This window comes from Haliotis rufescens, unplaced genomic scaffold (assembly GCF_023055435.1).
Source record: "Haliotis rufescens isolate VD_foot unplaced genomic scaffold, xgHalRufe1.0.p SCAF_19, whole genome shotgun sequence".
In the NCBI taxonomy this organism is placed as follows: domain Eukaryota; kingdom Metazoa; phylum Mollusca; class Gastropoda; order Lepetellida; family Haliotidae; genus Haliotis; species Haliotis rufescens.
In genome coordinates this window covers 11,837,867-11,855,344 of record NW_025963879.1, presented here as the reverse complement: position 1 = coordinate 11,855,344, position 17,478 = coordinate 11,837,867, and the positions used below count along the sequence as shown (strand labels likewise).

Sequence of the window (17,478 nt, the reverse complement as noted above, 5' to 3'; positions counted from 1 at the left end):
GGTAGCTAGTTCATGGTGGTGGTCAGGCCCCTCTTGTTTAGTAGGAGATGGCCAGAAACTATGTTGAAATCTACCAAGGTAGATGATCAGATAGAGATGAACGGAAATAGAATTCAATCTGCAAGCTTTCTTTCTGTGCCTTTTAGTCATGGCGTGAAGCACGAGTGTAAGCATGGATTCACAGGCTCCTTCACAATTGTGTAGCATCAAAGATGATAAAGTTGAAGGAGAATTATCACCAGATGAGATAAGTGACGCTGAACACAGAATCATCCTGAATGTGCAGGGGGAATCTTATCCAGAATATATCTCATTTACGTCCAGAAAGCCATTACCATCAGGGGTGAAAATCCTGAACCTTCCTCCTCAGCTGGATGACAATGGGCTCATGAGGTTAAAGGGATGTTTTCCAATGTACTGAATACTTACCTCTAGATACGAAATTCCCAGTCATTTTGCCCTAAAACAGCTGGGTGACAACGCTTATTATCAAGCATTATCATGGAGAAACTAAGCATGTCACAGGAACAAATAAAAAATTAGCTTCACTTTCAACAAGGTACTGGATTACCACTGGTAGAGAAGCGATTCAGTCTTGGGAAATGAGATGTTAAATGTGCCTGTTTCCTGGATGCAAACACAGCAGATGCCTCACTAAGGACATTCGACGGACAATTTCTGGACATTTGTGAGAGCACTGGCCCATGTAATAGAGCTTATTATCTATTGCTGCTGCCATATTGTATTGTCTTTTGTAATTGTGAATGTAATCCTGTGTGTTTCAATATAATTTGTTGATTTTTCATTGATCTTGTGTGGTTATGTACTGATTTTACAATTTAGTTCTTTAAGTGCCGATTTCTGGATTATTTGTTCCCGCTTCAACAGGAAACAGAAAACCGACTTTATTTTTACACTTAATTTAGTTTTAAGTTGAAATGATAATTTTATCTGTCCAAAACTGGAATATGAACCTATGACAAGAAGATCCTTGCAGATAACGGTGCCATGGAATACTGGGCCCACTGGGCCTCTCATAGTGAACTGAAGAAGGTGTTACACAACAAGCAGAGAAACATAAAAGTGTCGAAAACGTTTCATGCTTTATTAAGAACAGCATAAACAGAAAATAACAACAGATTTGTTGTGTGTTTTTTCATAATTATACCAAGTCAAACATTGCTCAATCTTTGAAAGGTATTAATAATGATAATATTAACAACAGACAGGGATGCAGATGGTGGCATTGATAGGGTAGCATGGTCATCAGGATCCACAGCATCTTCCATCCCACAATGCAAGACGACCACATGTTGACAAGGCTTACATTTTGTCAATCTCATTAAAATCAGATCTTAGTTCCCGCAATCGCTAAACAAAGATCTGAGACAATCCCATTACGGGTCACGTCAGAACGGCCTTTCATCCGACCAAGCAAAGCCTGAAATGGAAGTGGCCAGGTTGAAAAGAGTGCCGAGTAGCTCGAGAAAGCTGCTTCCTAATTGGCTGATGTCGCGATAGAGAGAACCTAGATCTGATTTTAATGAGATTGACATTTTGTTTATTTCCTTTTAATGCTGCACTCAGCAATACTCCAGCCATATAACAGCTGCCTGTAAAAAACAATGCCTCAACTACACAATCCACAGATTGATATTATGAGCAGCAAGTTTCGACATCCGATTTCGATTACTCGCATCAACCAAGTCACAAACCCTGATCAACCTCCCTTCAAAAAGCATTGGTTGTTAGGACCTATATTCTAACAAGACAAAGTCTTTACATTGTTGATTGGTATTGAAGCACATCCAGTGTTTATATTTAACAGGCATTTCCCTGTAATTCAAAAAGCCAACATGTGCTTGAATTCTCAGTTTAATAAAATCTATTTGGGATCTTTAAGAATGTTCTTTTCAAAATATGTTGCAAAATGAAACGTTAGTGTTGTTGAGTGACCCTCAAATACTCCGACTTCTTCCCTCTCCTGAACAAATCTACTGTCTTGTGTGTGATCATAGCTTATAAGGTTGTGATGACCGTCCTTTTCTTTTTAACTTGGCTCTGCTCTAAAAACAAAACAAAATACAAACAATTATATGTATACACTGGTAGGAATCCCTTGATGTAATTTCAATCCAGGAAAATAACTAATGTAAAAAGACAGTCCAACATTTTACTTGAAAATTAGATCATGCACTAGAGTTATCAAGCTCCTTCCCAGCGCGTGACACCTTCGTTACACTCCCGGGAACATCGCTGCCACCAGTGTGGGCGCGGCCATTACAAGAATCTTGAAATTTGCCCTCTAATCCCAAATGCAGTAACGTTGATACTTTTGTTTATGTCTTTGGGGATGCCATCATATTTCATTTTGAAAAGGTTTACGACTGACCATGTTTTCCAAATGAATTTACTTTGTTGTTTTAATAATCAGATTGGTTCGAGATTGCAGACTAACGGAAAATCAACCAACTTCTCCCTTACATTCTTACTATATCAACAACAAGAATGTTTTAATGAAACAGAAATTCAAATTGACAAACGAAGAAATAAATTTAGCAGCGATAAGTGTATTTGGCGTCACGACAGTCGTCATTTGTTTGTAAACATAACGGTCATTCGGTTGCGAGTTCAACTCCAAGCATGGTTGTGGCCACCTATTCACAGTGGGGAGTTTTGACTGGTGGCAGCGATAGTATAGAGAGCTCCGGGAACGTACTATCGCTGTGAGGAGCTTGTAGAGTTATAGACTAAGGGAGGTAACTCTAAAACGTGATTAAAATGATTGTATGGTTTGTATGCTTGCCTGGTGGTAACATTTGTCTTTTTTTTGTTCAGGTAGCAATATTAGGCTCTATCACGATGGCCTGTAAATAATAAAAGCAGGACCAGACAAACCAGTGATTGATATTATGAGCAACATCCTACACTGTTGGAGTACAATGATGTGCAGTCCACCAAGACATCTAGTGGTGCTAACAATAATATATCAACTTCAGTAGGATTCTATTTTTCAGTATGTTTTTATTCTTCAGAAACTAGTTTGGAACTGAAACAGCCGAGCACTTACCTTTGATGTGACTTTTGCTGAAGGTTTGGTTTGGGTTGACCACAGACACAGCAGGGAGTCTTCCCCTCCTGTCACTAGGCTTGTAGTCTGGGGAGAAGTAACACTTTCATGAAGCCACACTCATGGGGGGGTTGGGGGTAGGGTGTGTGTCAGGTCAAAGTGTCGGTCAAATCCAAAACACCGTCAGGTGCACAAATCCATCAGGTCCAAGTGTCGGTCAAATCCAAAACACCGTCAGGTGCACAACTCCATCAGGTCAAAGTGTCGGTCAAATCCAAAACACCGTCAGGTGCACAACTCCATCAGGTCAAAGTGTCGGTCAAATCCAAAACACCGTCAGGTCCAAGTGTCAGTAAAGCCCAAAGGTCAATACTATCAAAGGGAAAGTCAAGTCCAAAGGTGAGTCATGTCCAATTGTCATTGACAGCAATGGAGCTAGCCAACATAAAGTGTAAATCAGAGGCAAAGACTGTAGCTAACCTGAGCATCCCAGTCACAGCAGCGTACCCGGTCCGTGTGTCCGCTGCTGCCGAGAGTGTGAACCACCTTCACATCATCCTCTACCACCTCCAGAATCCTCACATCACCTCTGAATCATCATACAAGATCAGCTATACAAAAACGATTGCTTTGAACTAGATTAGGAGCTTCAGACAAGCTGCTAATATGAAAGGTGTTCTGATTACATTTCAATTCTCAGGACTTTTAAGTCCTGTTGTCCTCATTTGAACTGCTTGAAATATCTGGGGCTGGCTTTGTCACCAATAATGGCAAGGCTGTTAAAACAAATGAAAGATACCCACACAAGACAACCAATATGGCCACCTTAGTATATGTAAGTGAGTGAGTGAGTGAGAGAGGTTTTACCCTATTTCTAACAACAGTTCCGCAATATCAAAGCGGGCGGTACCAGAAATAGGCTTCACGTATTGTACCCATGTGGGTAATCAAACCCTAGTCTTTGGCGTGAAAAGTGAACGCTTTGACCACTGGGCTACCCCACCGCTCCTCTTAGGAAATGTAACAACACTATCTAAACAGGAGATAAACATTGGTCACAAACAAGTGACAGGGACCACTTTTAGAGACAGGAACTCACCCGTATGTCCCTGCAACTAGTTAGAGACAGGAACTCACCCATATGTCCCTGCAACTAGTTAGAGACAGGAACTCACCCGTATGTCACTACAACTAGTTAGAGACAGGAACTCACCCATATGTCACTACAACTAGTTAGAGACAGGAACTCACCCATATGTCACTACAACTAGTTAGAGACAGGAACTCACCCGTATGTCACTACAACTAGTTAGAGACAGGAACTCACCCATATGTCCCTGCAACTAGTTCAAGACAGAACCCACTCGTATGTCCCTGCAACTAGTTAGAGACAGGAACTCACCCGTATGTCACTACAACTAGTTAGAGACAGGAACTCACCCGTATGTCACTACAACTAGTTAGAGACAGGAACTCACCCGTATGTCACTACAACTAGTTAGAGACAGGAACTCACCCATATGTCACTACAACTAGTTAGAGACAGGAACTCACCCGTATGTCACTACAACTAGTTAGAGACAGGAACTCACCCATATGTCACTACAACTAGTTAGAGACAGGAACTCACCTGTATGTCCCTGCAACTAGTTAGAGACAGGAACTCACCCATATGTCCCAACAACTACAGTCCGTTTGACTCCAAATGACAACGATGAATTGCAAAATAACTCAAAATCCAGAAAAGTGTATGAAACATCAATACGGTACTTGACCCTGAATACCCTGTACCCAACAAAATCTGAATTTTGTTTATTTTAAGACCCATGACGAATGAAGTTCTTTAAGAAACTATCATGTAATTTTGTATAGAAATGTGTACATGACACGTAGGGGGGACAAACCGTGGAAGGCACAGCGCAAGCACGCATGCACTGCACGGTCTGTGGTAGGGGGAATGACAGAGCGTTAGAGGGGCCGTCTCATGATAATTTTAGTCGCAATCTCACTTGCTCATGCCATAGATCTTGTCGTCGGAACTGCTGGTGCCTGAACCGACTGCCACTATTATAGGTTGGATTGTTGCTGGCCGTAGTCCATCTCGTGACCAATAACGTGGCTCTATCTCGTCACCGACTGTGGCCACACAACGCCTCCATGTTTCTACTGTTACCCGACCAAGGGATTCCTTTACGAGTTGTTCAGCGTCTCGTAATTTGAACGTTGTGTTCGATCGTCCAACGTCACCCTTGACGATGCCCCATACCAACTCAATTGGATTCAGGTCGCAGTGATAAGGTGGCAGTCGTAAGACAGCGTGACCCTGACCCTTGATGTAACTGTCAACTTTATACACGGGGTCAGGTTTCATAGTTTTGATGATTTCATAGAGCTGTGGTTTCGTCGCTCGAGAAGGAAAGGTTATGTTCCTCCGTTGCAGCCAAGTAACCATGTCTCCTTTACAGTTATTAGAGGTTGGAGTCTTGCTTTCTGGATCCTGCACACTTTGATACGGTGCATTGTCCATGACAATGAGAGACTTGATAGGCAAAGCAGGGACTAATTTATCTTTCACCCACTCCAGAAATACATTGCCGTTCATTTCTGTGTGGTAGTCCCTGTTGTCTTTGGCCTTGGCTCTAAAGACGAGGTCACAGTCTGGGAGAAAACCCTGACTAGCAGAACCAGCATGGAGAACTATGAGTCTTTCACCCTTTCCCATTTGTAACTTTCTACCAGACTCCTTACAGTCACCACTGGGTACCCACTGACTGTGTGACGCATTTACCCATGTCTCATCTAAGAAGACGGGCTCATATCCTTCTTCACGTTTCTGCTTGATGGTACTAAGGTAATGATTTCGGAGACGAACAATGTCAGACCATTCACACAACACAGCCCTATTTTCTCCAGTTACCGTTTTTTATTTGTAACCAAATGTATGCAACAGCTGCCATAGTTTGTACTTTGTAACACGTAAATCATGGTCAGTTTCAAGGTGTTGCTTCAAAATTCTTAGGGACAGGTACTTATTTTCTGAGTGCGGTTTAACAATTGCACGTCTGACTTGATCCCTCTGAAAACTGTCTAATTTATCAACCTTGCGTGGTTTTGACATGTTCCCTACCTCCTTGGCCTGACTATTTGTATCTCGTCGACTAACAACATTTTTAAGTTTCTGAGGGGACATACCAAGAGCTTTTGAAGCTTGTTTCAAGAATTTATTAATTGCATAAAAAGGCTTTGCTCTTTCTGCTTCACTTCTAAAGAAATCATACACATTCAACATCAACTGTTTAACATCTGCTGAGTAGCGCATCTTGTCATTGAATGAACACGGTCACTGTGTAGCACGTGCAGACCATGCTTGCGCTGTACCTTCCACGGTTTGTCCCCCCTACGTGTCATGTACACATTTCTATACAAAATTACATGATAGTTTCTTAAAGAACTTCATCCGTAATGGCTCTTAAATTAAACAAAATTCAGATTTTGTTGGGTACAGGGTATTCATGGTCAAGTACCAAATTTTGAGTTATTTTGCAATTCATCGTTCTCATTTGGAGTCAAACGGACTGTAGTTAGAGACAGGAACTCACCCGTATGTCCCTGCAACTAGTTAGAGACAGGAACTCACCCGTATGTCCCTGCAACTAGTTAGAGACAGGAACTCACCCGTATGTCCCTGCAACTAGTTAGAGACAGGAACTCACCCGTATGTCCCTGCAACTAGTTAGAGACAGGAACTCACCCGTATGTCCCTGCAACTAGTTAGAGACAGGAACTCACCCGTATGTCCCTGCAACTAGTTAGAGACAGGAACTCACTCGTATGTCCCTGCAACTAGTTAGAGACAGGAACTCACCCATATGTCCCTACAACTAGTTAGAGACAGGAACTCACCCATATGTCCCTGCAACTAGAATGTCCATGTTGTCACACTCTGGCTGAAGCAGGTCCACGATGTAGTCAACAGAGGCAGCCCCCTGGAACCACAACACTGATACGTCCACACCAGTCACATCACCCTGACATTCTCAACACTGATGGATTGCTGGACAGAGTTCATATTTACATTTGGGGGGGATAGAAATGTAATTTGTTTCAAGTGTGTCCCAGGACATTTATAAAGATGTTTACCTGAGCCTTTTTTTTTAATTTGGTGTAAGTATAAACTAACAAGGTGTAAGTATACCCTAGCGAGGTACAGACTCATTTGGTAAAACTCACGAGCACAGGTCGGCTGCTGACAAACCAAGGATGATAGCCAGGGTGAAATCACTTATTGGAAGCCCTGATCATTACATTCTTCACAACTGAGGGGCAGACCAGCACACTGCAGGAACTTAGAATGACTGGGCCAATCACAACCTCTTTCTTCAGAAGACAGCTTCTCTACAGGTGTTAATTATCTTATGGAAATAAAGAGAACATTTGTGTGTCCATCATACAGACTTTACGAAACTTGTGCCAGAATTCATGTGTCAGAAATACACCAATGTTCTGACACTTGTTTCTTAAGTTGGTTGTATACACACTTCTGCAATGTCCAAACTAAGACCATATGAGTAATCATCAGGTTTTAACATTTGTCTTGGAGGAAATTGCTGGGTATAAACAAATACCAGATCAGTTTTCTCACCTGTAGTTTATCTTTTACATCGTTAACTCTCGCTTGTTCATCACCCTAAAAATAAAACATGGCAGATTCAACAGAGTTTTAAAATAATGCTACGGCTCTGTAGTTCACCCAGATATCAACATCAAAACATAAAAAGGGATGTCCACTCTCTCAAGTTACTGGTGGCACTGACGTTTTTATATTTTCTACAGACGTCTCCCCTCAATCACCTCGACTGTGTCCCACACATGAAACGTGTCTATAGATGTCAAACAGTAGATTTCTGTTCGTCTGCTCCCGTACCAGCCAATCGAGTTCTGCAAAACAAAGCATGTAATTAGCACCTTGTATTAAACCTTTGCATTTACATCAATCTTCTTACCTTGATCTATCTTTTTTATGCTAAACGTTTCATACACTGGACAGATGGTACATGGTTGTGTTGAGTTTCTGTTAATGTCTAAATACAAAATAATCCTCTCTGTAATGTTAACTTAAACCCAATGGAGATTCCCAGACGCTTACCACTTTGGTGAAACCCACGATCATGGGTATGGTGCTGACAAACCCAGAAAAATTAAAAGAAAGGTGAGGTGAAACAAGGTTTCACGTTGTGTCCAAGATTTTGCACTTACATAATGACATGCATGCATGTGTCTGTGTGTTGCTGCTTGTTCGAGTCCGGACTCATGCTGATTTAGAGGTAGCCAACTGAGATACCACGTCACAGTTTAACATGAATACCCCACTCAGACACAGTATACTAACTCCAGTCCTTAATTTAGCCCCTTAAAGCCGAGCATCATACAGGGTAACAACAAGTACCATCCTTTAACGTCTCCTGGTATGACACAGCTTGGGATCGAACCCTGGACCTTCTACTCTCCAGACAGATTCTGGTCACTAGACCACAGAGGCGGTCAACTTAAACAAAATAAAATAAAAAAGAGGTCCTTTAACTTAACATGTTCAATGTTCAGTCAAAGATCAAGTCTTCAAACACCAATGTGAGCTGTGCGTATGAGTGACTAAGATAGTTGGGTTTTACACTCTGTTAGCAATATTCCCAGTGTCCATATGCCCAGTGTATGAATGAATATGAAGGGTATTATTTCAAATGTCACATACCACAGAACACTCAGCATTGAAGGTATAGAGCAGGGCATCATCCTCGCTGGTCTGGGAGATGTCAAACACACAAACGAGGCCACCTACACACGCTGTTGACAGGCGGTCTTTGTCACTGGGGTTGAATCTCACCTGAGATAGTCGAAACAAATTTTCAAATGTAAGTTGTAACTAAAGTAACAAAATTTCTTAGCTTTCAACTTTTCCTTGCTATAAACTAAAACTGATACAGAAATGACCAACTTGAAATATCAACTGTTACTCTCACCTGAGTTATGTCCCCTTGATGAGATTCGCCATAGCATCCCAAGCATTCAGCTTTCCGCCGGTCCCTGCAGTAAACAGCAGTGATATTCAGGAATAGTTCCAGCTCAGAATACAGCAAACAATGTATCCAATCTCATATTCATGTCAGATACACAATCAATATGTTACAAAATGTGAAAACATGAGTTCTGGTAAAAAACACTGAACAAAGTCGTGCAGTACGGCGTCAGTATAGCTTGGTGCACTGAACTGTTCCTTCTACTAACATGTAAGTAATTGGCAGATTTAAAAAAAACACTTAAAAAGATCTGTACAAAATGAAATACTTCAACATTAAATCCAAAAAGAGAGCGAGAGGTATGGAATGAGAGTAGGTGATCAGATTTGTCTGAGATTGTTCACAACTGACGTTGGACATGTAGTAGGGCATTGAGTCACCCCATAGACAGGGTCCCCATATTGTCAGCTTGCACTCGGATCTAAAGGACCATAGTTGGACTCCTGTCACAGGCGTCAGACATTTTATGGCCACTACAGACACTTTTGCATTGGCCACTCTTCTTGTATCAACTTGCTGAGGCCATGAGACTGTCACATCTTCAAGGGGCAAGGTTGGAACCTGGACTTTTACAGTCGGCTAACTCCCATGCCTCAGGAAGATGGAGAGAGTGACTGAGTGAGCTTCATTTGAACAGTATCTCAGTTATCAGAACATGTCAGCTGGATGTGGGAGAAAAATGAGCACAGGTGTGGTGCTGGCAAAACAAGGTGCAACAAGGGAAGTAAATCTGTAAAGTGAATGGGGTGCTCTGGGCCATGCATTTCCTTGAGAGCGGATGGTTTAAGAGGCAGCAGACTTGAATAGTTGAGTGATGTAATATTTAGAATTTTTGAAGTTTTTGATTTCTCACCAAAATAAAATGTTGGCACTGTCATCGTCCTCCTCTGTCCCTGCACACAACAGCTTGTCTGTGCAGTCGATGTCCAGACAGGTCAGCTGAGGGCTCACTGTGGCAGGTGCTGCAGGGGAGAAAACTGTGCTGACACAATGCCTTGAGTGTGTGAGTTGGGGTCAACACTGCTTGCAACAGTATTTCAGTTTTAATTTATATCATGGCTTAATCATAAGTTAATGTGGGAGGAACCAGTCAATACTTCGATGTTTTACAGCTTTGTAAAATTCCATGAGAACCACAAGTGTTGAGAGTTGGTGAGTGGCCTCAAATGCCAGGCTAGCAAACGCCGGTAGTGACCAGGTCATATACGTGAGGTGACGTAAAACCTTCTAGTGCCTGCAAGCAGCATGGGTTGTATACTCCCCAGGGAGTTGAGAATGATAACTGGAATGCATACGGATCCACTCATCGGGGAACAAATACAAAACTGTCTGGATAATAGCGGTATATAAATGTATAGTATAGCAATAATAATTAGCGCTGTGGTGCTGACAAATCAAGGATTATAACCTTGTACAATGAGAATGGAGATCAGCAAATCCTGACATGGCTGAAACAAACTGTGATGCTTCAGACCACCTGGCTGCCCATGACATCTCCTTAATCACACGTCACATAATATATGCTTCTCACCACACAAAGACTCTCCTGAGCTATTAACAGTAGAGGACGTAACATGTAAGCGAGACGGGTCCCGACTATGCGTACAAGTGACTCCCTGAGAGCATTCATATGAGTGACTGTCTGTCTGCGGATAACAGATTTGTCCCTGTAGCGTTGTGTTATTTATTTAAATAACAAAGAAAAATTAAGTATAGTTATAGATAGTTATACCAGTTATCGAAATCTTAGGATAACAGCTTAACAGTCTTTACCAGCTACTTTTTCCTATCTGCGTATTTTTCAGAAACAATTTTAGTATCTTCTTAAAGCTTATTCATAGTAGAATTACGACATATAGTTTCAGGCACACAAACTGACAAATTTGCTATCGTGTTGAAACATGTTTACTTTCTTCAAATCTGAGTGTGGCTGTCTTGTCTACAAGTGACTGGCAGATAATCCGCCAAGGGGAGGTAACCAATGCATAAGAAAATCATACAATCGGAACATCCGTCACGTTACACTAAAAGTCTGTCTAAAGGGTGCGTATATAACACAATATTTAGCGTGTAAGAGAGGAAATAGGAAATATACTTTAATCCCATATTTGGATAACAATTTACAATAGGGTCTATATCATTAAATGGAAGCAAATTTTTGGAAAACACTGCAAATACTGATCAAGATATAAGATCAGACTCAAATTGGAATGGAATGTTTTCTTTGTAGAGATGGATACTTGATGAAACTAAACTTTGCAAGCACTCGTGTTGTTTAAGACTTGATCTTTGTGGACAGTACAGGAGAATCAAGATAACAAATGTCCTTTCATGCCTATTTGAGGATTCGTTTCATGGTCGAAATATCAGATAATATCAGACTGAGAAAAGATCGCACCTAAAACAGTTATCCTGCATTTACCTGAAAATGCCTGCACTTCCTTATTCATCCCCACACGGAGATCCCAGCATCTGGAAAATAAACGATATGTTTTTACACATTGTTCATTTCTTGGCCACCCTCGGTTATTGTGTGAAATATTTGTGTGTGTAGGTGGGAAATACAATAAAAAACTGACTTTTCAGAATATTTGTTTATGTTCTTCAAAATGTTTTCTAAATATGTTGCCATGAATTTCAACATGTAGTTAAACAGAGGAAAAGAATTTTGAAACAATCAAGACATACAACATGCACAAGCACTTGATTCTCACATTTCTCAAGTTAATATCTTTTGAAAAATAAGTGGTGGGGTGCTTTGCTCTTTCTGATTTATCATTATTATTATTAAACATATTTTATTGTCCAAAAAGACAAAGGGATTGGGCTCAAGTGCAGCACTTATTACAACCTTCTCCCTTCTCTTCTGATTTATGGTGTATGTTAAAAAGTTTGTACCAATTAAGTTGTCACAATCAGTTTCATTTTAGACTTACATGAACCAGAAATAAAGCGATTTCATAGACATAAAGACATTACTTCTGATTAATCAAGGCCTGAGAATAATAAACATTTGTTTTCACGTGAATATTTACAAAGGTGACAAAATGCTGTAGATTACTTCACAGGACCAACCTGAGAGTCTCATCGTGGGAGGAGGAGAATAGCAGACTGGGCTCTGTCTTCCCAAATGTGACACCAGACACCACATCAGTGTGACCTGAACACAAGGGAGACAACTTGTATTGACTACAGCTTGAACAAGAACTCAACACTTTTACTTCCTGTGGCTCAGGTAACATGGGCATCAAAATAAGGTTAATTAGGCAGTCAGAAATATTTTACTGGAAAATATATTATTCAGTTCTTGGCCATCTGCAAGTACAACAGTGTATGAGGGCATCAGATGTCAAGTTATGCATGCTGTATGTGTGGATGTTAGTGTTACTTATGTCATAACATGCAAAAGCTATACTTTGTACATCTTTACATTATAAATAATATTTCCTGGGTTACTGCTTATTTGTTCAATACAGCCTTGAGCCAAAACTTTAAGTCAAATTCTGACAAAACTTTAAAGCAGTGCAGTTTTACCATGGGGAGTTACAGGGTTGCAAATGATATGGTTCTCATTACCTGATTAAGCTTAAGTTGAGGTGCTGACCATGACATTTCTTCAATGTGGTAACACTGTTCATGATAAGACAATGTGCACACATTAACACACACCAAACTTGCCAAACACTACTGACTTTACATTGGACCCGTGAAGATTCTGGGGTAGAATAGGTCTTCAGCAACCAATGCTTGCCGTAAAAGGCGACTATGCTTGTCGTAAAAGGCGACTAACGGGATCAGGTGGTCAGGCTCGCTGACTTGGTTGATGCACGTCATCAATCCCAATTGCGTGGATTGATGCTCATGATGTCAATCACTGGATTGTCTGGTCCAGACTCGATTATTTACAGACCGCCGTGATATAGCTGGAATATTACTGAGTGCGGTGTTAAACGACAAACCAACCAACCAACATTGGTTTTCTTACATATTCATTATATTTTGAAGCTAAGTGAAATGGCACCACAACAATATTTTGCTCCGATCTCATTACCATGCTTACCTTTAATGCTTCCAACATTTGCTAGATCTACTCGGCTGTATATCCTGATGTTGTAGTTACTACTAGTTGCTGCTAGACGACCATCACTTCCACTGAAAATACATCAATCAATAAGGGATGAAATGATACATCAGTGTCCCGAAGTATCATGCATTTTCATGTGACGATATGATACACAATGTTTTTTTCCGTATCGATACAAGACGATGCACTTTCTAACATAACTTACTTGTTTTAACTACTCGTTTAATGACCCCCATCACAGCATTTTTGTTCGTCAAATATTGCAAAATGTGTTGTAATCAGCTGTGATAATTAGCTTTTCAAGTTCACTTCTTAAAAGAGCTGCTATGAACATGTGTTCACAGCCAGCTTTTCCTTTGGCACCTGTTTTGAAATATTCATAGTCAAGAAGTTTCCATGAGATTTGACGTAAATATGCATATCGCGTGGTATGTATCATGACATGTATTTTATCGTGACCTAATTGTATCATTTCACCCCTATCAATCACTAACTGTGCTAACGAGACCATAGTTTTAAAGATCTTGAGGAATTGAAAATGGCTTTGAACATTATCTCTGTTTTATGGCATGTCAGCTGAATGTGGGCAGAGACAGATCACAGCATGTCACCCAGTAGTGCCGGGAGTAAGAGTTTACCTTCTGGTGAAATCTGCATGCACTGCCGCTGGCATCATGTTTGTTTATTTGTTTGTTGCTTAATGCGGCACTAAGCAATATTCCAGCTACATGACGGCAGTCTGTAAAATAATCGAGTCTGGACAAGTCAATCCAGTGATTGACATCATGAGCATTGATCCACGCAATTGAGATCGATGACATGCATCAACCAAGTCAGTGAGCCTGACCACCCAATCCCGTTAAGTCGCCTCTTATGACAAGCATAGTTGCATTTTACGACAAGCATGGGTTGCTAAAGACCTATTCTACCCTGGATCTTCACAGGTCCACTGGCATCATGGGTATGGTGCTTACAAATCATGTAATCAGTGCTAACTAAGATTTGAATCCATGACATGGATTCTAGCCATGAGTCTTAGGCAACATATGGCTTGAGCATGTTGAGGTCATGGAGTAGAGTCCATTCAGCATAAAATATAAATACTGCTGTATTTCCAACTCCAGGTATCTGAACAAGGTGTGAAAGTCATAAACTAAAAATCACTAAAATCATTATTTTTACCAGATATTGCAAATTAGCTGTTACTCTCATGGGCAAACAAAGTATACTGTAATTGATGCAGTTGATGTTTGTTTGATGTACTTACATTGATCAAAGACGTATATAGATGTATGTACTACTTTGCATTGATTAATGAATATTTTGTTTGGTATATTAATTTTACCCAGGTCCGTGATTATTTTGTCTTCCTGATCAATGCTGACAGTGAGAGAAGTTCAGTTTGCCATTTTAATTGAAATATTCCTTGGTCACTAAAATAAAGTTCATATGAGATGTCGTTCACTGAACATTCAGATTGTGAAATGCCGAAATATTTTGTAACTTCATGTACACTGATTAAGTGAAACATTACTCATACTCGACCCTCTTAGAATAGGTCTTCAGCAACACATGCTTGTCGGAAGAGGTGACTAACGGGATCAGGTGGTCAGGCTCGCTGACTTGGTTTGATGCACGTCATCAATCCCAATTGTGTGGATTGAAGCTCATGATATTAACCACTGGATTGTTTGGTCCAGATTCGATTATTTACAGACTGCCGTCATATAACTGGAATATTGCTGAATGTGGCGTTCAACAACAAACCAACCAACCTTTGGAACCCCCCCTTTTAAAAATGCTAGATCCGCCCTGGAACACACAAACATTACTCATAGTCTTGGGCTGAGGTATCAGCTGATTATGGCTGAAATCATGAGGATCTTGATGATGGGGTCATGAACTGTATTTTTTATAAACTTTCTCTGTGATTAAGATGTGCGTGTATTTGTTCCTTTAATTTAAATACCTTTTCTGAACAGCAAAGTCCAGTACATAATCTGGTTCAACTTTGGCTACCGACAAAGCAGACTTCTCAATCAGTTGCAGTCTCTGCAACTTGTCTTCTAAATCCGTCACTTGTAATCGCTCCATACTTTCTTCTACTTTTGTCTCAAATTCCATTGTAGAAAACAGCTTTCGCGTTCTCCCAAATCACATTTTCCACAGTTGTTTACAAATCAACGTGATCAAAACAAATCACACGTGAGTAAGAAAGCTTCCATATTGGATCTCTAAAATCCGGGTGACCTAGATCTACGCACCAAATATTAACCGGACGAAACCAAAAGTAAAGTTCTCCGTAAGGTTTCTTCATTTTCAACGAGTAACATAACCTCGCACCTCGGATTATCTGTCCCTCGTGAATAAATGCTGCAAGTCCCTCGCCAAATGCTCGGGATTTACACCCTTCATTCACTTGGGACAGATAATCCGTAATTCCTCGTAGTTCGTTGGTTAGTGTCTAAGTTTTGAGTGAGTGAGTGAGTGAATATGGTTTTACGCCGCTTTTAGCAATATTCCAGCAATATCACGGCGGGGGACACCAGAAATGGGCTTCACACATTGTACCCATGTCGGGAATCGAGCCCGGGTCTTCGGCTTGACGAGCGAACGCTTTAACCACTAGGCTACCGGACTGCCCCAGTATATCAGACGTTTACCACTTCGGTGAAACCCACGAGCACGGGCATGGTGCTGACAATCCTTGAAACATAATCGGGGCGAACCGGGATTCGAACCTACAATCATAGGTTTCTGGCGTGCCCAAGGGACACAACTCTGCACAGCGAATCGCGGCGCCTGAGACGACTGGGCCACCCGGAATAACAACATACACTGATACATCTGTGATATTACCGGTTTATATGTGTATATTTAGCACCAATTCCTTTTGAAAAAGGGGCGTTGGGGTAGCCTGTTAGTTGAAGCGTTCGCTCGTCACGCGGAAGACCCGGGTTGGATTCCCCACTTGGGTACAATGTGTGATATTGCTGGAATATTGTTTATTGCTAAAAACGGTGTAAACCAATATTCACTCCATTACACATTGCGGATCAGAAAGAAGTTTGGAAATATTTTCGCAGATTAATCTTTTCGTATGACGGTAATTTTATATATGCCTGATGACTATACACGTCTACACGTGAGTATACGTTGATTGTTTTTGGTATTTAGGCTCATTGCTACAAGCTGTAGAACAGTACATGGGCTAAACTACTTCAATTTGACAGTGGACTTATGTGAAGATCGTTAACTGGGGCAAGTTGGCAAACATGCAGGTTTTCCATCTGAGGTATATGGTCAATGGCGAAACTAATGAACGACACATTTTGACGTTTATCGGACTGTATTATAGACCTGACATGCACTGACGGACGACTTCCATTATCGTTGGGACACCATTGGGGACGTCGTATTAACATATGACATTCATTATAGTTTGACCCTCATTCACAGAAGGTTCGTGCTCCTTTGAAGACCCGTGAAGATCCGGGGTAGAATTGGTCTTCAGCATCCCATGCTTGCCGTAAAAGGCAACTAGTCCTGTCGTAAGAGGCGATTAACGGGATCGGGTGGTTAGGCTTGCCGACTCGGTTGATGCATGTCACTGTATCCAAATTGCGTGGATCGCAATCACTGGATTGTCTGGTCCAGACTCGATTATTTACAGACCGCCCTCATATAGCTGGAATATTGCTGAGCGTGACGTTTAACAACAAACAAACAAACTCCACTGAACTCACACAAAATGAAACTTTAAAGTCAATACTTTAATTAGTTTTGACGATACATTGTACGCATCATGCATTGTCTTAACTGTTCTTGAATTAGAGGCGCTCGGTGACGTCATCATTGTATGTTTAGAGTGATTTAAAAATTACGTACGTTTGGGTGTGAGTAACTATGAGTCTGTTGCTTCCTCTGTGTTTGTTTACACGTGTTAAGCGATATAAATGTATGCATTCATCGATGGCATTGGCGTTAAAATTGGGAACACGTCCCTTTTGAAATAAATATTGTTTTAATGTCGAAAGCACATGAGACAAATTTAGAGAATTGATCCTATCCTTGGAAAATATGCAGTAAAAACAAAAAGCATACTATTCATAAATGTATACACACTCTAAACCCAAGTGTTCCACTTCTGAACACTAGACAGAACACATGGATGTAACACTTTTAGAACGCGTCCATGTGTTCTGAAAATATTCTGAACGTTGATGTTCTCGACCCAGAGCACGAGTGTT

General features: G+C 40.9%; 1 protein-coding gene across 2 annotated transcripts; it reads right to left on the bottom strand.

Moving 5' to 3' along the window:
• Positions 1 to 1,091: 1,091 nt before the first annotated feature.
• On the bottom strand, positions 1,092 to 15,488 carry LOC124138933 (WD repeat-containing protein 89-like). 2 transcript variants are annotated; one of them, XM_048398877.1, is made up of 13 exons: positions 15,198 to 15,488; positions 13,205 to 13,296; positions 12,220 to 12,304; positions 11,567 to 11,616; positions 9,998 to 10,121; positions 9,088 to 9,151; positions 8,820 to 8,951; positions 7,922 to 8,008; positions 7,713 to 7,757; positions 6,974 to 7,056; positions 3,551 to 3,659; positions 3,071 to 3,157; positions 1,092 to 2,066 (listed from the first exon to the last, which is right to left on the bottom strand). In XM_048398877.1, exons 1-13 carry the CDS (start codon positions 15,350 to 15,352, stop codon positions 2,013 to 2,015), a joined length of 1,167 nt encoding a protein of 388 aa, XP_048254834.1. In that variant the 5' UTR covers positions 15,353 to 15,488; the 3' UTR covers positions 1,092 to 2,012. The 2 variants fall into 2 exon arrangements, with proteins under 2 accessions (XP_048254834.1, XP_048254835.1); XM_048398878.1 differs by having other exon boundaries at positions 9,998 to 10,106; positions 15,198 to 15,486.
• Positions 15,489 to 17,478: the final 1,990 nt, after the last annotated feature.